General features: G+C 41.3%; 1 protein-coding gene across 6 annotated transcripts in view; it reads left to right on the top strand.

Annotated features, from left to right (window-relative positions):
* The window catches only part of SLC17A5 (solute carrier family 17 member 5), a 54,589-nt gene extending 31,188 nt beyond the window's left edge, over window positions 1-23,401 (top strand). For 5 of the 6 annotated variants that reach the window (XM_073789353.1, XM_019929292.3, XM_019929294.3 and 2 more), the window contains 5 exons: window positions 710-868; window positions 5,348-5,480; window positions 7,330-7,477; window positions 18,568-18,658; window positions 22,020-23,401. In XM_073789353.1, coding sequence (XP_073645454.1) covers window positions 710-868; window positions 5,348-5,480; window positions 7,330-7,477; window positions 18,568-18,658; window positions 22,020-22,157 — 669 coding nt within the window. In that variant the 3' untranslated portion in view covers window positions 22,158-23,401. The remainder of the gene's footprint in view (window positions 1-709; window positions 869-5,347; window positions 5,481-7,329; window positions 7,478-18,567; window positions 18,659-22,019) is intronic. The other variant, XM_073789355.1, reaches the window with a different exon arrangement.
* Window positions 23,402-24,109: the final 708 nt, after the last annotated feature.

Genomic DNA, 24,109 nt, shown 5'->3' with positions numbered 1-24,109 from the left:
TGTAACATGCTGTAATATTACACCGAGGGCAGACCAACGAGTAAGGATGCCATTAACCCCTTTTCATTGGGGAGATCATACAACATGTGATGGTCTGACATATTCCAGGGCCAACCTGTTTGTTAAACATTAATAGAGCTTAATTTCTCTTTGTACAATAAAAGTGAGTATAGATAGAAGATCTGTTATGTCTTTCCACACCATGGAGGATTGTCTTGCTGGGGTGCTTACATCCTGCTTTGAAGACCGTTACTCCAGATGGCTACATAAAAACCTTCTATTGCACGGTTCTTATAGATCATTGTAAATGAATAAAGATTGGAGAATGAAATATGAATTCTAATAGGACTTCTAATCTCTTTCCTTTGCCCTTATGTCAGCCTCTGAATTTGATTATTAAACTGTCCTCTGTTTTTTAGGTGGAGACAGTAATATTGCAGGTGACTTCTGACATTCGTAAGGAGTATTTAGTTTGACATTTTAGCTCTAAGATTACATTTCTGTTTTTTCTTCAGATCTGAATCATGGAGTTTCTATTGCTGTTTAATACTTTAAAAGAGTTGTTTAAAAATCTGGGATTTAGTAATCAAGGTTGATAACGTATTCTAGATGGAATTTTAGCTGATCGGATACAGATCTAAACATAGCATGAACATAGCTGTAGCTTATCCTAATTATGCCTGTTTTTTTGTTTTTTTTTCTTTTTCAGCTCTCTTCACAGAAGTCAGTGCCATGGGTACCTATGCTGAAATCACTAGCACTTTGGGCTATTGTAGTTGCACATTTTTCTTACAACTGGACTTTTTATACTTTATTGACCTTATTGCCTACTTATATGAAGGAGGTCCTAAGGTTCAATATTCAAGAGGTAAGAAAACATAAGTATCTGCTTCTTATAGAGAGTATACAGAATTTGTTTTTATCTATGTGAGACTCAGTTATTTTTCATCTTCCATTTTACTCTGATATACTAAATTCTAGAGACTGCTCTTTTTAGCCTTGCTTGTTCCTTTCCTCTGTGTGTGTTAACTCTTGATTCAGAGTATCTTGGCTGGTATGCCCTTTAACTGTGAAGGTCTTACTAGTCCCCAGGAACATGCCAGGATCTCAGATGATAAATGCAGGTGGTACCATATTCCGTTGGGATGGTAGCCCGACTCTGCTGGGAGCCAAGAGGGGTGTTGGGAGACACAAGGTTCTTGTACAGAAGTCACTCTGCAGTGTTATCCAGGTGTTGGCAGAGCTATAGTTGCAAAGCTGTGTGAGACAGACCCCCCACTAAAACTGCCAGTTCCTTCTGAACTCATCAAACTGAGGCAATTCCTATTATCTCTATGTTGACGGAATTTGTCTTTAAAGAGACTGAAGAAAAACCTAAAGAGAAAGAGGCACAGTTTGTAAGTAAATTTGGTCGTGTTTTTGCCTTCAAGATGAAGGATAAATCAAAGATGTGAAGGTTAGCAGCTAAAATGATAAAACTCTTAGAAGTGTCCATCTTTGTGACTTTGGGCTGGGCAACGGTTTCTTACATATGACACCAAAAGCACACAATGACCAAAGGAAAATATAGATAAATTGGGCTTCATCAAAATTGAAAACTTTTGTGCCTCAAAGGACACTATCGAGAATAAAAACCCACTGAATGGGAGAAAATATTTGCAAATCATATATCTGATAAATACATAAAGAATTTATACAACTCAATAATAGAAGGATAAATAACCCAATTTTTTAAATGGGCAAAGGATTTGAATAGACATTTCTCCAAAGATATGCAAGTGACCAATAAGCCCAGGTAATGATGCTCAACATTATTACTCAATGGTTTGCACAGCAAAGGAAACCATAAACAGGATGAAAAGACAACCCTCAGAATGGGAGAAAATATTTGCAAACGAAGCAACTGACAAAGGATTAATCTCCAAAATATACAAGCAGCTCATGCAGCTCAATATCAAAAAAACAAGCAAGGGTCTTCCCTGGTGGTGTAGTGGTTAAGAATCTTCCTGCTAATGCAGGGGACACGGGTTTGAGCCCTGGTCCAGAAAGATCCCACGTGCCGCGGAACAACTAAGCCTGTGTGCCACAACTACTGAGTCTGCACGCTAGAGCCCGCAAGCCAAAACTACTGAGCCCGCATGCCACAACTACTGAAGCCCGTGTGCCTAGAGCCCGTGCTCCACAATAAGAGAAGCCACTTCAATGGGAAGCCCATGCACCGCAACAAAGAGTAGCCCCTGCTTGCCACAGCTAGAGAAAGCCTGTGCACAGCAACAAAGACCCAACACAGCCAAAACTAATAAATTAATTAATTTTAAAAAAAAATAAGCAACAAAATCCAAAAATGGGCAGAAGACCTAAATAGACATTTCTCCAAAGAAGATATACAGATTGCCAACAAACACATGAAAGGATGCTCAACATCACTAATCATTAGAGAAATACAAGTCAAAACTACAATGAGGTACCACCTCACACCGGTCAGAATGGCCATCATCAAAAAATCTACAAACAATAAATGCTGGAGAGGGTGTGGAGAAAAGGGAACCCTCTTGCACTGTTGGTGGGAATGTAAATTGATACAGCCACTATGGAGAACAGTATGGAGGTTCTTAAAAAACTAAAAATGGAATTACCATATGATCCAGCAATCCCACTACTGGGCATATACCAGAGAAAACCATAATTCAAAAAGAGTCATGTACCACAATGTTCATTGCAACACTGCTTATGACAGCCAGGACATGGAAGCAACCTAAGTGTCCATCGACAGATGCATGGATAAAGAAGATGTGTCACATATATACAATGGAATATTACTCAGCCATAAAAAGAAACAAAACTGAGTTATTTGTAATGAGGTGGATGGACCTAGTGACTGTCATACAGAGTGAAGTAAGTCAGAAAGAGAGAAACAAATACCGTGTGCTAACACATATATATGGAATCTAAAAAAAAAAGGTTCTGATGAACCTAGGGGAAGTACAGGAATAAAGACACAGACGTAGAGAATGGTCTTGAGGACACAGGGAGGAGGAAAGGTAAGCTGGGAGGACGAAGTGAGAGAGTAGCATTCACTATGCTGGTATATACACTACCAAATGTAAAATAGATAGCTAGTGGGAGCTGCACTGCACAGGGAGATCAGCTCGGTGCTTTGTGACCACCTAGAGGGGTGCGATAGGGAGGGTGGGAGGGAGGCTCAAGAGGGAGGGGATATGGGGAGATATGTATACACATAGCTGATTCACTTTGTTATACAGCAGAAACTAACACACCATTGTAGAGCGATTATACTCCAATAAAGATGTCAAAAAATAAAATTTATTTGCCAAAACAATATATATATATATATATATATATATATATATATATATATATATACAGAAATGGAACACGAAACCATAATGAGATACCACTTCACACCTATTAGAATCAGAAAACCAATAACAAGTGTTGGTGAGGATGTAGAGGAAACAGAACCCTCACACATTGCTGGTGGGGATGTCGCTGTTATGGAAAACAGTTTGGCAATTCCTCAGAAAGTTAAACATAAAGTTATTATTATGACCCAGAAATTCCATTCCTGGGTCTATACCCAAGAGAACTGAAAACATCTGTGCACACAAAAACATGTACATGTACACAAAAGTTCATAACATTATTCGTAATGATGAAAACGTGGAAACCACCCGAATATGTATCAGCTGGTGAATAGATAAACAAAATATGGTATATTCCACAGTGGACTGTTACGCAGCCACAGAGTGGAAGCCCTGGAAGTAAAGCAGAAGCCTGGGTGGTGAATGTGATGATAGCAAGGCTGACTGCACAACTGCATTGGTTACAAGGACTTAGAGCTGTCAACAGTGTTAAAGTGAACTGTTCCGTCACCTCACTTCCAAGGCATACTGAAAACACTGGCCACATGGACCGAACCTTAAACGTCACCCAAACAGCTAAGCTGTGAAGAACTCCTCTAGTTACTTTTGAAAAAAGAGATCCATTATACTTGAAATATATCCACCAATTGCACTGACAGAAGTTAACCTGAAATAAGGCTTTACCAATAGCGTGGGACGGATTTGTTGCAAGCAACCTTGCTTTTCCTAAGCTCTCTGTTAACAGAGCCTGTCTCCTACTGTAGTGACAAATTGCATGCAAATTTAAAGATCATTCCACTGATGCTTCTATTTGCAATTTTCCCAGGAGAACTATAGAAAGAATGAAATATCAATAGCTTACTGGTAATTAGTATATGTACTTAATTGCCTTCATTTATTTTTTTATTTTTATTTTTATTTTTTTTTGTGGTACGCGGGCCTCTCACCGTTGTGGCCTCTCCCGTTGCGGAGCACAGGCTCCGGACGCGCAGGCTCAGCAGCCATGGCTTATGGGCCCAGCCGCTCCGCGGCATGTGGGATCTTCCCAGACCGGGTCACGAACCCGTGTCCCCTGCATCGGCAGGCGGACTCTCAACCACTGCGCCACCAGGGAAGCCCACGTTTGTTTTTTTTTAACTGCATCTTGATTTTGCGTACTTTAATTTCGGAACAAAATAAACAAAAAAAAACACAATACACAACCTTCAAACCCCATGTCAAATGTGGAAAGGGATAGGACTTGAGGCCCTTGTATCCTGCCTTAGACAGAAGGACAAAAATAAAACCACTAGACGTCAGCAGAGGGAGCCAGGTGGGCCAGGGCCACTGGGGCTGCCGCTGGGGGAGCCATGGGGACACTCTACGGAGGGAACAAAGTCTGCAGATAGCGCTGTCACTTCATCCTCATCAGTGCCCCTGCCCAGCTCGATCATGCAGTAGAAGCGGTTGGAGCAGGTCTGGGGATCCTCAAGCGAGAAGCCGGAAGAGAGCAGTATAGTTTCGAGCAGCACCTAGACGGTGCTCACTTTAGAATAATTCATTAAGCTATACATTTGACTTATGTGCTTTTCTCTATCTGAATTTTATTTTATAATAAAAATTATTTTTAAAGTAAATAACTAAATGAAAACTGTCCCGTGGGGGAAAATCCATAGGCTAATAGGAGGACGTCTTCTCTCACCGAAGCTACAGCCCAAGTCCCAAAATAACATTCAAGATTACCCTGAGCATACTGCACTATGGGAGCTCTGGTTGCCTCTGAGACAGGCTCTCTGGGACTGCATTGAACTGAATCCCATAATCCTTAGAAAAATCAGACTTATTTGCTGTATTATATAAAAATTAACAGAATACTGCTATGTATCTCCTTTGCTTTCACATGGTGGTGGATGTGTGTGTGTGTATATGTTGTTTTGGTTCTTCCTCCCTCCATAATTAATTCCGGATCTTCTTATTCCTTCCAGAACGGGTTTTTATCTGCAGTCCCTTATTTAGGCTGTTGGTTATGTATGATCCTGTCTGGTCAGGCCGCTGACAATTTAAGGGCAAAATGGAATTTTTCAACTCTATGTGTTCGAAGAGTTTTTAGCCTTATAGGTAGGTAAAAATGAATCAGGTTTGGTTTCGGTTTACAATCATTTACTGTGTTTACAAGGCAAGGCAAAATAAAAATGATAATAGTAGTCATTTGTTCACATATTAAAACAATATATTTTAATGCATGTAGTGCATGTCTATACAAGATGGTTCTTTTTGAATGATGCATTTTGAAGATTAAGATTTATAATATCCTATTATATCTACCATACTCTTGTAACTATAAAAAAAGGCATGCTTTGCTGAATATCTTCCCCAGAATTTTTTTTTAATTTATTTATTTTATTTATTTATTATTGGCTGTGTTGGGTCTTTGTTGCTGCACGCGGGCTTTCTCTAGTTGCAGTAAGCGGGGGCTACTCTTTGTTGTGGTGTGCGGGCTTCTCATTGCGGTGACTTCTCTTGTTGCGGAGCACGGGTTCTAGCTGCGCGGGCTTCAGTAGTTGTAGCGCACGGGCTTAGTTGCTCCGCGGCATGTGGGATCTTCCCGCACCAGGGCTTGAACCCGTGTCCCTTGCCTTGGCAGGCAGATTCTTACCCATTGCGCCACCAGGGAAGTCCATCTTCCCCAGAATTTTAAAAATCACTTTGTTTTCAACTCTAAGTTTGCAATGAAAATAAGATTTTTAAGTCTCCATCCCTTTTCTATTTTAAATTTCAATCAAAAATGTATACTAACATTATTATATCAAATGAGGAGCTATAAATCAAAGCTGTAACTCAAAGGAAGCTTAAATAATCATGTGTTTCAGAGTCTGATTTCAGAAATGTGAATTTTAGAACTATGTAGGACAGGGACTTCCCTGGCAGTCCAGTGGCTTCCACTGCAGGGGGCACGGGTTTGATCCCTGGTCTGGCAACCCACATGCCATGTGGCGTGGCCAGGAAATAAATTTTTAAAAAAACAAAAAAACACAAAAACCCATGTAGGACAATTATTCGAGTAAGTAGAGACCCTCAAAGTCACTGATGACTGTACTTCCATAATTACATTGTAAAGGGACCCTATTCAATGTAATTCTGAAAACACCTTCTGAGCACCTGCAGCTACAATGTGCTGTCCAGTCCCACTGCTTACTGACCTCGACTCTGGAGAAATTTTTCCACATCTACAAGTGAAATAAATCCCTTTAGATTTAATTCGATTTTTTCTTTTTTGGCTTTCTGTGGACCTGCTCTGTCTAGTACAGTAGCCACTAGCCATATGTGGCTGTTTAAATGTAACTGAAATTTAAAAATAAGTTCCTTGGTTGCAGCATATACAAATACAGCATTTCCATCATCACAGAGAGTTATTGGATGGCACTGCTATTGACACAGAGAGAAAACAGCAGCCCACTCGTTAGGTCCCTTCCTGTATTACTTGTATTTTATGCTTAACTGCCTGTAATAAACTCCACGTATCGTTTTCAGTTGTCAAAACCTAGATGGAGTGTTTTTCTAACTTTATCCAGCAAAGTTTATTATTTAGTTTATCTTCTTTGGTTATGTGAACTTTGAATCACATTCTGTATCAACTATTGCTTCTCTCTAGAACCATATTCTTCAGTCATTCTCTTGTTCTTTTCTTAAACATTGTAGAACTTTGAGTGCTGGTCACACGTAGATTTAATAACATTGCATAGTGAGATTTTTGTTTTTTATGTTTTATAATAGTTGCATTAATCCTATATGTTTTCCAGCAAATTTTTTTTTCATGAAACTAATTTAAACTGAGTCTTCTAGGCAATATACTGTTTCTACAGTAGATGGCAGTAATTTCAAATCTCAGATTTATGCTATATTAAAGAGCAAGCAAATATTAATGCTGGGGCTTCCTTTTTTTCTTTTTATAATTTTTTCACTCCAGGAATGATTGGACCTGCAGTATTCCTGGTAGCCGCTGGATTTATAGGTTGTGATTATTCTTTGGCTGTTGCGTTCCTAACCATATCCACAACACTGGGAGGCTTTTGCTCCTCTGGATTTAGCATCAACCATCTGGACATTGCTCCTTCGTGAGTACTGATATATAAAGATTCGTTCTGACTGACTTGAAACTATTTCCTTTAAGTGTGGTAAAATATATATAACATAAAATTTGCCGTTTTTAAGCGTATAGTTCTGTGGCATTAAGTACATCCATTCACATTATTATGCAACCATCAGCATGATCCATTCCAGAACGTTTTTATCTTCCCACACTGAAACCCTGGACCCATTAAACACTAGCTCCCATTCCCCCCGCTCACGCCCCAGCCCCTGGCAACTGCCATTCTACTACTTTCTGTCTCTATGCATTTGACTACTCTAGGAATGACACCACACAGCTAGTAAATGATAGAGCCACAACTTCCCCCTAAAATCTTACTTTTAATCCCAGCATTCTTTCTACAGCTATTTCTCTGGAAATATTCTTTGGGCCTGTGCCAGTTGACAAGGTAGAGGAGGGGATTATGTAAATATTTTAACCCAGGGGATTTGATACACTTAATTTTTTTTTAAATAATGAATATGAATTTATTTTTGGAGAAAAGGCCAGTGGTCTCCTGCCACCTTTCCCCTACCCCCAGTTCTTCCCACCTAGACTACCACAGAATCTTCTGATTTCTGTTAATCCTTGTCTCCCATCCCTTCAATAAATACTTCTAAATAAGCTCCAACAAACTGATGCTCACAGAGCTTGAGTGGACCTTTGAAATCATTCTAATCCAGTCTCTCGTTTTATATAAAAGAAGTCCAGGAAGGCTCCGTAGTATGGGAGATGCTTAACTCTGGGCGGAGTCCTGTCTGCCGCTCCATAATGCTACAGGGGCTCATTCTCGGCCTGTGGTCCACTGCCGTTTCCTCTCCATCCATCCGAATCCTTTCCAGTTCACATCCCAGTTCTTCATTAAGCCTTTCCAGGCCGTTGTGCTTTTTTCTCTTCCTTTTCTCAATTTACAATTTTATGCTGGATACCATACCTTAATTTGTAATTATTTCTAAATGTAACTCTTCTCTTTCTTACCTCCCCAATTTGCATGTAAGCTTCCTCAGACTGAGACGTCCTGTGTATCCATATCACAGCTTCCGCAGAAGGAGAGGCACCCCCAGTCCATTCTTGCTGAGTGGTTGATTTATCTGATCATACTAAGCAAATAGGAGCTTCAGTGCTACATACCCTTAACAGTGGGGAACCAAAGAAAGAAAACCAGCAACACTTGTGTATTGGGCCAAGAAACCGTTTGAAACAAAATGTAGCCTAAGCAAAAGCTCTGGGGCTATAATCTCTGAGAGTTCAGGGCCCAAGTCTGTCTTATTAACCCCAGAAGTACCAGCACCTGGCCCTGTGCTGGGCCATGGTCAGTGCTCAGTCAATCAATTACATGAATGGAAGAATGAAAATAGACTTTCATATTCACTACCATGTCAAAATTCTTTCTAAAACGCTATTTGTGTGTTGACCTTACTGTGTGTCAGTCAACACTTTTCTTTAAAGCTCTTTCTTATGAGAAATAAGAAATAAGGGAAGAATCTTGTGAACTTTACAAGCTGGAAAATGTTTGTTAAGTATACATATTGGTGAGTTAAGAACTGAAGGAGTTTCGGACTCGCCCGGCGGTCCAGTGGTTAAGACTCTGCGCCTGCAATGCAGGGGCATGGGTTCAATCCCTGTTCAAGGAACTAAGATCCCATATGCCATGCAGCACAGCCAAAAAAAAAAAAGAAGAACTGAAGGAGTTTTAACATAAGGAAAGAGAAGAAGAATAGTAAATTAACTTGGAAAGTAAATTAATTAATTTTTTTTAAAAAAGTAATTTAATTTACTTGGAAAGTAAATTAATCTCAAGAGAACTTTGTTAAACGTAGTGAAAGTTTGAAAGATTGGATACAAACCTAACTGAAATAATAAAGAGCCCATTGAAGCGGAAGGAATAAAGGCGTAAGATGCCATTTCCGTGGGGACCAGGGCGAGCCCACTGCCCTAAACAAATCTCTGCTCGGGCTTGAGACTTGGACTTGAGATTTACAAAGTAGAGAAAAGGATTCAAGGAATAGGAAATAATTAAAGGACTGTTCCTTTATGCTACTGATTAGAAAAGGAATCTGGAAAGGATTTCCCTTGAAATAAGTTAAACAAATAGCATTGTTTTTATAAACTATGAGTGTGTGGTTTATAGAATCATAGAAAGTTAGAAGTAGGAAGGATTTGGAGTGTTCTTGTCTCTTACTATGCCGACTGTGGTCCACGGAGCAGCGGCATGATTGTGCAAAATGCAGATCCTCAGGCATCTCCCCAGACTTACTGAACTAGAATCTGTATCTTTAGATCCTCAGGGATCTAAGGGATCCTTTAGATCCCTTGTACCTTTGAGCGTGAGACCCTGGTCTGGTCCAGTCCTCTGATGCATACAACAAACGTTTAGAGAGTACCTGCTATACCATCAGTCCTCCACGTGGTGCTACAGAAAATAAAACCCAGCTCCTGCTCACAATGAGATTAGTCTAGTTAGGAAAGAAACAATAAAAAATAAACAATTGTAATATATTACGATGATAATTAATTCTTTCAAAAAGTAATTATCAAATGCCTACCAGCCACAACAGCACAACTGTGGCCTGTGGAGCTCCTAGTCTAGGGTGGTGGACATGAAAGAAATAAAAACCAACTTTTTGAAGAGAAAGTTGAGAGAATATAGTAGGGGGATATAATGCGGATCAGGGAGCAAGGGAAGGTCTCTCTGAGCAAGTGATATTTAAGCTAAAGCCTGAAGAATGAGTAAGAAGTTAGGCAAAAAGGAAGTAGTATTCCCGATAGAGGAATTTACATGACAGGAAGAAGAAACTGGTGTGTGTCTCAGTCTGCTTGCACTGCCGGAACAAAATACCATAGACTGGGGACCTTAATCAACAGAAATTTTCCTCACAGTTCTAGAGGCTAGAATTCCAAGATCAAGGTGCCAACACAATTGTTTTCTGGTGAGGACTCTTCCTGGTTTGCAGAAGAGCTGACCCCTTGCTGTGTGCTCACGCGGCCTTTCTTCAGGTATGCGTGTATGGGTGTGTGCAGAGAGGGCGAGAGCTCTGGTGTCTCTTACTCTTCTTATAAGGGCACCAGCCCTGTCAGATTAGGGTCCCACCCTTATGATCTCATTTAACCTTTATCACCTCGTAAAGACCCTGTCTCGAAATGCAATCACACTGAGGGTTAGGGCTTCAACCTATGAATTTTGGAAGCACGCATTCAGTCCATAACAGTGTATTGCACGTAACTGAGAGAAGGTCATTTGTGGCTGAGATGCAGGGAAGAAAGCCACTGGGAAGTAAGCAGGAGCCTATAGTAAGCATTTTATATTGTATCCAAAGCAAGTAAGAAGTGACATTCTCTGTATTTTAAGGTCACTCTGTGAGGACGAATACAAGTGGAGAAAGCCAATTAGGAGGCTATTGCGGTAATCCATATAGGAGGTGATGATGGCCTGGAATGGGGATAGAAGATGTAAAGAAGTAGATAGATTTGAGATCTTTGTGATTACAATAGGTGGGACTTGACAGTAGATTAGACCTGAAGAGGAAGATACCAAGGATGATAATTTCCATGTATTTTGCATGGGCAGATAGTTGTGCCGCTTACTGAAACTGGGATGTCTGGAGGAAGAAGAGTCTTGGGGTAAGATAAAAAATTTCACAGGTTAGGGCTTCCCTGGTGGCGCAGTGGTTGGGAGTCCGCCTGCCGATGAAGAAACTCAGGCACAGAGGAGCTGTGTGACTTGCAAAGTCACAGTTAGCAAACGGCAGACCGGAGGCTTGAATCCAGGTCTTCCAACTCTGTGGTCCCGGGATCTTTTTGCTACATCAAGGTGCCTCTCAATGACTTATTTAAAAGATCTTACAAATTGGTCACTGAAGAGGCACTAGCAGTTATTTTGAAAACTCAGGAAAAAGAATTCATAGCAGAGAAGAGATACGTACTTTGGTTGCCTCAGTTAATGTGATTTTATTATAAAACCAAGTAAATAAATACGGGAAATAAAAATGATAAGGAATGTAGAAGTGGCTAAGCAGCCACCCAGCCAGAAGGAGGGTGGTAAGCCACGCACTCCATTTCATGAAGCTGCAGTGCAGTCTGGGACTGATCAGGTGCCTGAAGTCTGCCAGAGCTCTGGAATCTGGCAAGGGTCCCACTATGCTCTCTCAAACTGGCAGTGAAGGAAAACTGGATCATTAAATAGAAATTGGAGCTATTGTCAAAAGAAGATGAAAATGCATGCCAGGGCTTCCCTGGTGGCGCAGTGGTTGGGAGTCCGCCTGCCAATGCAGGGGACACGGGTTTGAGCCCTGGTCCAGGAAGATCCCACGTGCCGCGGAGCAGCTAAGCCCGTGCGCCGCAACTACTGAGCCTGCGCTCTAGAGCCTGCGAGCCACAGCTACTGAAGCCTGTACACCTAGAGCCTGTGCTCCGCAACAAAAGAAGCCACTGCAATGGGAAGCCCACGCACCGCAACGAAGGGTAGCCCCCGCTCGCCGCAACTAGAGAAAGCCCGCGTGCAGCAACGAAGACCCAACACAGCCAAAAATAAAAATAAAATAAAATTAATTAATTTAAAAAGAAAATGCATGCTAGAGAAGGAAAAAACACATATCCATGGTACCTACCTTATAAAATTGTTTTGAGGATTAAGTAGAGCACAGAGAGAGAGAGAACACTTCACTCATAATGTAATAAATGCATTTGCACATAATGCGATAAACTTCATTATTATTTTCTGGCAAACTTTGAGTCAGGTGCCATGATCAGGGTCACAAGTCAATCCAAGCAGAATACTAAAGGGATGATTGGTGAGCTCTTGGAAAAGAAAATACTGATCACTAAGGAGCCACCACTGGGTCACTAAGCCCCAAAATAGCAAAGTTCTCAACATCATTTTCGACCGTGTATACACAGTATATTTGGTATATCAGGATTTCAGCAAGGTCTCCCATGATGTCCTTTTAGACAGGATGGAGAGAGAGGAACTGGATGTACAATTAGGTGGATTTGTCATCACTAAACTTCAGTGTCATAGCATGCTGATTAATGGACCTAGTCATTAAGCAAGCACTGTGCCAAGCACCGTAGCAGATGTCGAAGACAAACGCGAAACCCTGCTTGCACCTGGGTAAGCTTCTGCTGGCTTGGAGGGTGATATGGTGTTGTCCTGAAGCATTTACTGGGCAGCCTGCAGGCAGTATCCTGGAACTGGGCTTCAGGCATCAGCTGGGTTGGTTGAACTCTCGGTCTGAAACACCCTGGTCCAGCCCTGACATTTTATGAGTCCTTTTTTTTTTTATTTATTTATTTTGCTGTTAAAATGACAGTAATTTTATTAAAGTTCCATATAGTACAAATCAGTAAAACAGACTAGAAATAAAATAATACTTGGAATTCAAAATAATATAAGAATAACATAGTTATTCCAGGTAAACCACAAAATAAGCCTTGTATGGCTGAAATAAGAGATCTAATTTTTATTTGACTTGAGAGATTACACTAGCTGTGACACATGACCACATCAGTCTCACTGCAAATCATTTGGCTTTTATAACCTCGACTTTTCTCACACATATTAAATCATATAGAAGAAAACCTTTATGAAACGAAGACCTTCCACCAATATCACATCTTAATATAGTATTCATTATAAATGTTTCAAGTGCACAGTTTGTTTTAGAAAAATAAGCTAAAAACCAATGAGCGATCACAGAAAACAGTAGAGCTTCTGAACATCAAAGGCATATTTCAGGAATGCAGTGGGCACGTGGTTGCCTTTAAACTTAGAACAGAAAGTAATACAGTGAAAGAAAGTTTGGGAAGATACTAACAGGCTACAGTTCCTAGGCCTCATTAGAGTTCAAATCTCAAGCTAAACGGCTGAAAATGAGTGGAAATTGGGCAAGCCCAGCAATTCCCATGTCTGGACGTGCCGCGTGGGCCCTTGTCCTGTTACTTTGACAGCTGCCGAGACTTCACACGTTTTCATCCCCTCCCTGTACTTTCTCTGCACCCACTCGTCTCTTACAGCCAAACTCCAGCACTACTTCCTCTAAGAAGCTTTTCCTGAGGCATCCCCTCCCTGGTCCCCTCAAATGTCCCCCGCCCACACAGAGGGTTGATTAAGGCCCTGCCTCTGTGCTTCTGTAAACCCTGGTATGAATCGCTAACATAGTTTGATTTTTCGGGCTACTAGGTTTTATTCCATTATTGGCCCATAATCTTTCTCATTAAGTAAACTGTGAGCTCCTTGAGAACAAGAACTATGTTTAATTCATTGTTGGACACCAGAGTCTTCCACAGTGGTTGACATAAGTGACATACTTAAGAATTGTTTGTTAAATGAATGAATGGATGGGTGGATGACAGCAATAACTGGTATTTACTATTAAAATGGTTTGAACCATTGGCTCTCCTTTGTGCATTATAATTATAATTGGTTGGAAACTGTGATGAGAATTGGCTGTATCCAAGCGAGGCGGTGGGGTGAGGGATGTATTTCTTGCACATTTGAGGAGTATCTTCATAATCAACAATTTGGTTTGGTTCATACTTTTCCTCCCTTACTCTGAGAATAGTAGATAAATTGCGGGAAAATAAAACATTTTAAAAAATCTATTCAACAGATATTAACTGAGCATCTACTGTCCAAAGTGGTATGTGTCCTAGGCAGACCCAGATTCTATCCTCAAGGAGACTATAGTTTATTTTTTTTATTTTTATTGGAATATAGTTGATTTACAATGTTGTGTTAGTTTCATGTGAATCAGTTATACATATACATATATCCACTCATTTTTTTTTTTTTTTTTGCGGTACGCAGGCCTCTCACTGTTGTGGCCTCTCCCGTTGCGGAGCACAGGCTCTGGACGCGCAGGCTCAGCGGCCATGGCTCACGGGCCCAGCCGCTCCGCGGCATGTGGGATCTTCCCGGACCAGGGCATGAACCCGTGTCCCCTGCATTGGCAGGCGGACTCTCAACCACTGTGCCACCAGGGAAGCCCCACTCATTTTTTTTAATATTTATTTATTTATTTGGTTGCACTGGGTCTTAGTTGCAGCAGGCAGGCTCCTTAGTTGTGGCATGTGAACTCTTAGTCGTGACATGCATGTGGGCTCTAGTTCCCTGACTAGGGATCGAACCCGGGCCCCTCTGCATTGGGAGCATGGAGTCTTAGCCACTGTGCCACTAGGGAACTCCCTATCCACTCTCTTTTAGATTCTTTTCCCATATAGTTCATTACAGAGTATTGAGTAGAGTTCCCTGTGCTATACAGTAGGTCCTTATTGGTTATCTATTTATATATAGTAGTGTGTATATGTCAGTCCCAATCTCCCAATTTATCCCTCCTCTCCCCTTACCCCCTGGTAACCATAAGTTTGTTTTCTACATCTGTGACTCTATTTCTGTTTTGTAAATAGTTCATTTGTACCATTTTTTTTTAGATTCCGCATATAAGCGATATATGATATCTGTCTTTTCTGTGTCTGACTCACTTCACTCAGTATGACAATCTCTGGGTCCATCCATGTTGCTGCAAATGGCATTATTTCATTCTGTTTTATGGCTGATTAACATTTCATTGTATATATGTGTACCACATCTCCTTTATCCATTCATCTGTTGATGGACATTTTATATATCTATAATGCTGCCTTATTGAAAACAGTCATCACTGAATTCAATCTGTAGGAAAGATCAGTTTTCTCTTGCTTAGTTTTTCATTCACCATAAGCCCCAACATTATAGCTATAACATCCCAATATTAAGTAGGGATTTGGAATCAGGCAAATTGGGTAACATTTTATAGTCTCTCTTTCTTACCTATAGAATGAAGATAGATAATAATCCCTACCTGTTGGGGTTCATTTTACTATTAAAGTGGGATAAATTATATAAAATACTTAGAACCCTGCCTGACATAAGGTTTTTCAGTAGGCAGTCAGTATTCCTCTTAGCATATAAATATATGTCTACATGGTATTTTTCTAAGCCTTTTCTTCTGTAGACTAAAATAGATATTTTCTATGGATAATTTTGTTGCCCAGATTCAAGGGATTTGGATAGATTTTTAACCATTAAGCCCACAGAATTCTAGGACTCCAATAGCACAGAATCCAGACTGAGTCCATACAACATGTTCTTTTTTCCAGGCTCTCATCAATCTTTCATGGCCTTTCCTGGCCAAGTGTAATACAAATACTTGAATGAGCTTCTTGGTGCTGACATTTAGAATTTCGCAGCATTCATCTGCACTTAATATCTGTCACTGAAAAGGCCTGGCAACATTGCAGTCGGTTCCTCCTACTGCCAAGGTGTTAATGGTTTTAAAAAAAAAAAAAAAAAGGACAGGTTCTGCCAAGCTTGGTTAATTTAAGATCAGCTCCCTAAAGGGCATAAGCCAAAAAGATCTGTGCCACGTGGTTTTGTTATTGTACCCTGTGTGCACGAGTTTTCCACATAAAAATTTGTGATGTTTATAGATAACTGAATTCGGCTCAGCAGGATATTTTATTTAGGCACTGTGTCAATCAACTCAGGATGCCATACAAAACACCATGTGGCTGAGTGGCTTAAAAAACAGAAATTGATTTTCTCACAGTTCTGGAGGCTAGAAGTCCGCGGTCAGGGGGCCAGCAGGGTTAGGTTCTGGTGAAGGCTCTCTTCCTCGTTTGCAGACAGTCACCTTTTCACTGTGTCCTCACGCGTGGCCTTTCCTCCATATATGCTCACAGAGACAGAGAGCCCGATCTCTCTTTCTTCCTCTTCTTGGCAGGCCACCAATCCTATTAGGTTGAGACCCTACCTTTATGACCTCATTTAACCTTAATTAATTTCTAAAAGCCCTGTCTCCAGATACAGTCACATTGGAGGTATGGATTGGGGAGGACACAATTCAGTCCATTGCGGGCACTTTTCCATGTCTAAAATGGGGAGAGGAATTTCAGATAAGTAGTCTGCAACCAAGGTATAGAGGATCCTAAACCCTAATAGAAATAGTATTATCCCACAATAAGACTATATGGTCTAATAAACATCAAGTTTCTTTCATTTGGACCACAATTTTATAATACTGATTATCTCATTAAACAATTAAAAGCTCTAATTGGACTTTGAATATACCTAGGTGATAAGTTAATAAATGCCATTTACTTGCTTAACTAATTTTTTTTTAATAAATTTATTTATTTTTGGCTGCCTTGGGTCCCTGTCGCTGCACGCGGGCTTTCTCTAGTTGTGGCAAGCGGGGGCTACTCTTCGTTGCGGTGCGCGGGCTTCTCATTGTGGTGGCTTCTCTTGTTGCGGAGCACAGGCTCTAGGCGCACGGGCTTCAGTAGTTGTGGCTCACGGGCTCAGTAGTTGTGGCTTGCGGGCTCTAGAGCGCAGGCTCAGTAGTTGTGGTGCACGGGCCTAGTTGCTCTGCGGCATGTGGGATCTTCCCGGACCAGGGCCCGAACCCGTGTCCCCTGCATTGGCAGGCGGATTCCCAACCACTGTGCCACCAGGGAAGTCCGTGCTTAACTAGTTTTTAACTCCACCACCACCGTTACGTTTTCTTGCTAAAAATATCAAACGTAAATCTAATGAACCCTTTAGGATCTCGAGTCTAGATACTACCAGTGTGCAGGAAATACAGGGGACAATAACTCCATGTTAAATGATGCCTCAGTCTACAAACTCCAGAATGTAGGTCCATCTACAGGACAAAATCCCAGGTTCTTCAATGGACACACACAACTATCGATACACACAACAACTTAAAATAATGTTCAGCGACCCTAGCATGTAATCCGAAATGTTGCATACTGTACGACCCTTTGGCGCCAAAGCGCAGAAGTGGTGCTAGTCTCCATGGGACAAGCTTCAGCAGTCATTGCAGTGCAGCCTCACAGGACCACGCGTGGGCCTGAACACCTGTGGGTCACACGCACTTCTGTGGTCAGCACATACTGAATGAGCATAGATGTTGCACTGGCTACTGGAAATAATAAAGGGGAATAAAACATGCGTTTTCAGGGAGACTATGGAGTCAGAATTAGCAAACTTGAATTAGAGAACGAGTACCTCTAAGTACTAGCTTTGAGGACAGTAAAGATTCTGAAAAGACAGAGTTCAAAATGCATTTTTGTCATACACTACAATATATATAAACCCAACTTGTCTATTTCTGGGACAGTGTGCAAGGATTTAGCAACAAGAAGATACATAATAAGTTGAACAGGTAAGTTGTGAAATTGTGTGTTCAGTATGATCTCATTTCTATAATATATTAAAAATATATACAGAAAAAAATAATTAGGATATTTACCAAAATATTAATGTTGATTATCTCTATATAGAAGGATTATAAGTAATTTTACTTTCATTGTAATATTTTTAAAAAATTTTTAACAATGACATACATTTTGTAATCAGGAAATAAATTCTCTTTTTTTTTTTTTTGCGGTACGCGGGCCTCTCACCGCTGCGGCCTCTCCCGTTGCGGAGCACAGGCTCCGGACGCGCAGGCCCAGTGGCCATGGCTCACGGGCCCAGCCACTCCACGGCATGTGGGATCCTCCTGGACGGGGGCACGAACCCGTGTCCCCTGCACCGGCAGGCGGACTCTCAACCACTGCGCCACCAGGGAAGCCCTAAATTCTCTTTTTAACTTAAAAAATTTTAAGGCACATGAAGCTTCCTATCTAGATACAGCCTTGTATGAAAATCATATCTCAGCACTTTTCTATTTCACTGTAAAAGGGATCATTTCAATGGCTGTGTTTCTCTATATGATGTTAAAACTATTGAAATGTAAGTTTTTCACTCCCCAAATATTTAGTCCTATTTCAGTAAGACGTTTCATTTAGACATAAAATTTCACAAGAATACAGCCTGGGAATGGTCTAGCTATCTATGGACAGAAGCTATTTAAATGTGTGATGCAGGGAATTCCCTGGCGGTCCAGTGGTTAGGATTCCACGCTTCCATTGCAGGGGGCACCGGTTCGATCCCTGGTTGGCAAACTAAGATCCCACAAGCTGCGCAGTGCCCCCCGCCCCCCAAAAAAATGTGTAACACAATTATAAACCCCTATGAAAATGTTTCTGCAGGTATGCTGGTATCCTCCTGGGCATCACAAATACCTTTGCCACTATACCTGGAATGATTGGTCCCATCATTGCTAGAAGTCTGACCCCTGAGGTAAGTAGATAATTTGCCTATAAACTGAAAAGCTCTAAACAGTTCATTTGAAGCTGCACACCTGTGTCAAAGTTGAGTATATTTTAATTAAGGATAAAATTCTGATTGTCTATTCTTATGCAATTATTTACAGCAACAAAAAGCTAAATACCGTAATAGGTGGGAAAGTATATTTTCAAAGAACACTTTCAATTTTAGACAGAACAACAGAACTAAGTTAAATGAAGATCTTGTAACTGAAACCACACAAGTACTTAAAAGTTGTGATATTATACCAGATAAATAACTTGTATCTTTGGTTTGAAAAAATAAAAATTGGCAATGTAGAATTATTCCAGAAATGGAACCACGAAAGTGTCAGGAAATCAGGTGAGAATGAACAGGAACAGTTGAAATAATCCAGAACGTTTAGAAGAGCAGAATACTTAGGAAGACGTATAGGTGTCTTCACAGATTTGAAAGATGGTGACTTATTCTCGGTAGTTCCACAAAGCCAGATGGAGAGCAGGTACGAGGAGACAATAGGCAAGTTTTCTGTTTAGAGCTGTTACTGTGTGGAACGGGCTGCCCTTTGAGTTAGTGAGCCCTGAAACGGTCAAACATGTATTCAACTGGCATTTCCTGAGTGCTTATTACTGTGACAGATACTAAGGATTCAAAGGCAAAATTATAAGATTCTACACTTGAGAAATTCATTATTTAGATATTATATGGAAAAGGACTTCCCTGGTGGCGCAGTGGTTGAGAGTCCGCCTGCCGATGCAGGGGACACGGGTTCGTGCCCCAGTCCGGGAAGATCCCACATGCCGCGGAGCGGCTGGGCCCGTGAGCCATGGCCGCTGAGCCTGCGCGTCCGGAGCCTGTGCTCCTCAACGGGAGAGGCCACAACAGTGAGAGGCCCGAGTACCGCAAAAAAAAAAAAAAAAAAAAAAATAGAGATTATATGTAATGAAAGTACAGTGTGACAAAGCTGCAGAAAAAATGTATGCTGTTGCTGTGGACACAGAGGAGGGAACAACCAGTTTGTGGGGAAGGAGCCTGGAGGAGTGAGCCAGGGTGTGGGAAGGGCTGGTATCCGGCCTGTGTCAGGGCACTGAGGCCCCAGAAACACGGCGGGCCCGGGGTTGTGTGGCCTGAAGCAGAGACACTGAGTTATATTGTGTAAGAAATCAAATTCAGCGACCTCAAAGGCCCTTTCCAACTCCAGTTTTCTACTGCTTAAGAAAATCTAAAGGACTAGTGAAATGTGTTCTTCAAGAGGCTGACTTAACCTGTAAAAGAGACTTAATTTTCTGTTTTGTCTCTGTGATGAAATTAACACTGTCTAATCCTTAGAATTTCAGTATATGCCTACAAATTGTCTTATTACCAAATACTCGGACTTCAGACACGGGGGTGTTCACTGCAGGTGGTGCTCTACCATTTCTAATTCCTTACTCAAGTGAATCAGTGCCTCATTTTCTCTCACATAACAGAAAGGAATGTTGGGGCCGCTCAGTATGTCCCATCACAGATGTTTACCCTTATCTTCATGCAGCATTGTGGCAACACAGGAACCTAAGTCAGCACACTACCACAAGTAATTTCATTCATTATCACTAGTCCTGGCACTTCTGCTGGGAAGATCTGGACTCCTGAATTCAAGTCTTGAATGTTTGTGAAGTGGGAACTGAACTGGATTTCAGATCTATTGTTACAGCATTTGTTTCATGTTATTAAAAAAAGCCATTATTTTTAAAAAGGAGAAACGCATTTACCCGTACAATTGTAATTGCTTACAATTAAAGTTTACCGCACTTTATAATTATTTATTTATTATAAATAAATAATGAAGTAGGGAGTCCCTGGCAGTCCAGTGGTTAGGATTTGTCGCTTTCACTGCCGTAGCTCAGATTCAGTCCCTGGTCGGGGAACTGAGATCCCACAAGCTTCGCAGTGTGGCCAAATAATAATAATAATAATGATGAAATAAAGGTCAAAGTGTGTCTGAGGTTCAATTCCGTTACAGACCAAACAGCATTCTCTAAAAACTGGTGGAGTTTTTGTTAAAAAACAGACCAGGAGCTTTGTGTGATTTCTGGTACAGTTGATTGATTTTTAAGTCACCCGTTGCCTCCAGGTAACACTGGGGTATTATTTTATCCAGCAGATCACACAGAGCAGCTTTTTCTTAGAATCCTAAGAAGCTGTCTTAAACCCGTCTCTCGGGTATATGATTAGTAATTAGTAATTACTGACCGTAATTAGTAATTAGTAATTACTGACCGACTTCTGCTCTAGGATGGTAACACGTTGTTAGCAAGCATATCTAAATAGTCCCTAAAATTTAAGATGGTTTCTAAGATTTTTTTTTCCACCAGAATACATTCATCTCAGAAAAGTATAATTGACCACAGAGTACTCCTTTCTTTCTCCGTGTTTTTCCTTTTTTCCTACATAAATGACTTCATGCCAACTTACTGGTGCCTTTCCTTTTTCTTCCTCATTGCCAGTTCAGCTGCTCGGTTTTTTCTTTTCTAACTGCTGCAAACTCTGGTTACATTGAAATTGTGAAAATCCAAAAAAAACGTTGTTAAAGATAGTCACACGACCCAGAGGTTTAGATAACTACTGGATATTTTTACACCACTGGATTACACACTGTGTCTTGTTGATCTCTTACCGACAGATCCCATCTATGTTCTGTGTTGTGTGCCATTCAAGAGCCCTGCAGGATCTTTCAGGCCAGGCTGAACCTGTGTCCATCTTAACTCATCCTTACTCGATCTGCCCCTGACACCCCATACCTGAGAACTTGGGAGATGATGTGCAGGCATAATACTAATACTTTCCTCGTAACACATGAGTTGAGGACATGCCAATGTTTTATTTTTAGTAAACGTTTTTATTGAAGTGTAACATGCATTTTTTAAATGCACAAATCCTAAGTACACAAGCTGGACAGATTTTCAGAAAGTTAGTACATCTGTGTGACCAGTGCTCACCCAATCAAGAAACAGCACGTTATCTCCCTCACAAAGCCTCCGGGTAGCCCTTCCTTTCTCTTTCACCCCCACCAAGAGGAACCACTCTCCTTTCTAACACCGTAGATTATGGGCTTTATATCAGTGGAATCGTTCAGTGTGCACTCTTTGTTTGTGAGGCGTATCGATGTCGTTGTGGGTCATTCGTTGTCGTTGCTGTAAGTAGTCCGTGGAACACACATGCCACCATCTCACTGTTGATGGACATTTGGGTTGTTTCCAGTTTTTATGAATAATGCTACTGCCATATAAAAACAATCTTGTGACACCACCTTTTTTTAAAGCGGACCACAAACAAAATCCTCTTTCATTTGCATTTTTTCTTTCCTTCTCTGCAGAACACTGTTGGAGAATGGCAAACTGTTTTCTGCCTTGCTGCTGCTGTCAACGTATTTGGCGCCATTACCTTCACACTGTTCTCCAAAGGCGAAGCACAAAACTGGGCTGTTAGGGATCACGGTGGACCCAGAAACTGAAGGAACCAATAAATAATCCTGTCTCGATGTATTTTTGTTTATCATGTAACCTAGCAGTGCCTTTGATATTTTAATGTGTAAGCAATCTATATATAAGAAAAAATCGTACTGTATTAAATTTTTAAGGCCTGTAATCATGAAATGTCACTAGTTGCCAGATGCGTAAAATTAGCTGTTTTTAATTATTAATAACACATTTGCTAGAACTTACAATTCAGGGTCACATACCTGGCTGCAAGTCAGGCAATCTGAAAGAGGGGAGTTCTGTTTATTTTCAAGACCATACTTAAAGGGACGAGCAGAAATGGACCCCTCTATACCTTTGCTTAAGCTGGATAGTAATTCTCAGGTCCTGGTAAACACCTTTTTTCGTACACTTTCCTCAGAAACTTATCTGTCATCAACATTCCCTGACACTTAGCTCTCAAACTTCAGCATCTCCACGGAGCTGCCAGCCACTGTATCATTCAGCCTGGCAACTTCACTGAGGGGAGCGTGCCCAGGCCGCTGCCAGGCGTTCCCTCTCTGGCTGCAGGGACAGTGCCCAGCACTTACCAGAGGCAGCATCCAAGACCAGGGTCAGCGCCAAGGCTTTGGATGGTGTCATTCCCCTGGGGCTGTTAACGAGTGGCTGAAGCCCTGAGCCGGCAGGGACAGCGCAGTCCAAAGCCATGGCTTCCGTGCCCCTCACCCATCCCTTCCCAGCACGCTGGAAGACTGCCTGCCATGTAACCTGCAAAAGAAAGTATGATGCCCAATTAGCCACAAGTAGCATCATCCCACCTTCGTGTGGGATCAGAGTATAAATTTTCAAGTCCTGTGTTCTATGAGCTCCACCAGGATAATTAAATTTAAAAAAAGCACTCTCACATGTTTTCTCTCTGTCTTACGTGTCAGTGTCTGGTCGCAGCTCAAGGTTAGGGTGACTCTTACTTCCGCAGCACCTGCAACCAGTGGGGTGACCGTCTTTACTGCTGGTCTCTGAAAGCTCATTCTGCCAGTTTCTCCTGGGCCATCGTCCAGTGGTTTTTGAGCGTGCTTCGAGGGCATTTATGTGGTTTGGAACTTGATTTACGTTTTGTTGTGTATGTTCAACACTACCTGTAACATCTTAACTAAAGCTATTTAATGTAATATGACGTGTACACATTTCTGTAAATTTATTTTTAAATCTGTAAATAACTTTAAGTTGCTATGGTGATTTTTCTTTTATAAATTATCAAAATAAACCTTTTTGGATTGATTCTTTTGGGATCTGACAGCCCTGTGACACCTTCTAGTAGCCACAGTGGCTATTTTATATCTTCCCTTTCGTCCTCCTCAACCACTGATCTACCTCTACCCACATCTCTGCCACCATTCAGCCAGGATACGTAGGTCCTCTAAGTGATGCAGCATCAGAAACCTCTACTGCCATCAGCCTGCCCTTCCTGACTCTGAAATGGGTCAACTCCTCCTGCTAAAGCATATGCCTGCATCCCTGATTATGTCCTCTCACCTCCTCCAGACCTTGCTTCAGTAACTCCTCTTGCACAGTCTCCACCTCTCTTCTTGTTCTTTCCCTTCTGTCTCAAAGACATACAAGCCTTCTAGCCTTTAAAAAAACAAAAATACCTAACCCTCCTGGGGGCATGAAAACACACACATCCCCTGGTGGCCCAGGGGTTAGGACTCGGGGCTTTCACTTCCATGGCCCGGGTTCAGTCCCCGGCTGGGGAACTAAGATCCCACAAGCCGCACGGCGCGGCACGCACACACAAAACATACGTATGTAATATTTCTAGAATGATCCTCAAGAAACTGGAAACAGTGGTTCCTTCTAGAGAGAAAAATTAGGAACCAGGGCTGGGACGGGGAATTCATTTTCACCTTGCCAAATGTGACAGTATAACCTATTCAAATAAAAACATCATTTAAAAAAACGAGACACCTGCTGCTCAAGCTACTACTGT

This window comes from Tursiops truncatus, chromosome 12 (genome assembly GCF_011762595.2).
Source record: "Tursiops truncatus isolate mTurTru1 chromosome 12, mTurTru1.mat.Y, whole genome shotgun sequence".
In the NCBI taxonomy this organism is placed as follows: Eukaryota; Metazoa; Chordata; class Mammalia; order Artiodactyla; family Delphinidae; genus Tursiops; species Tursiops truncatus.
Note: the sequence above shows the minus strand (reverse complement) of the source record. Positions and strands in the feature narration are given on the sequence as shown.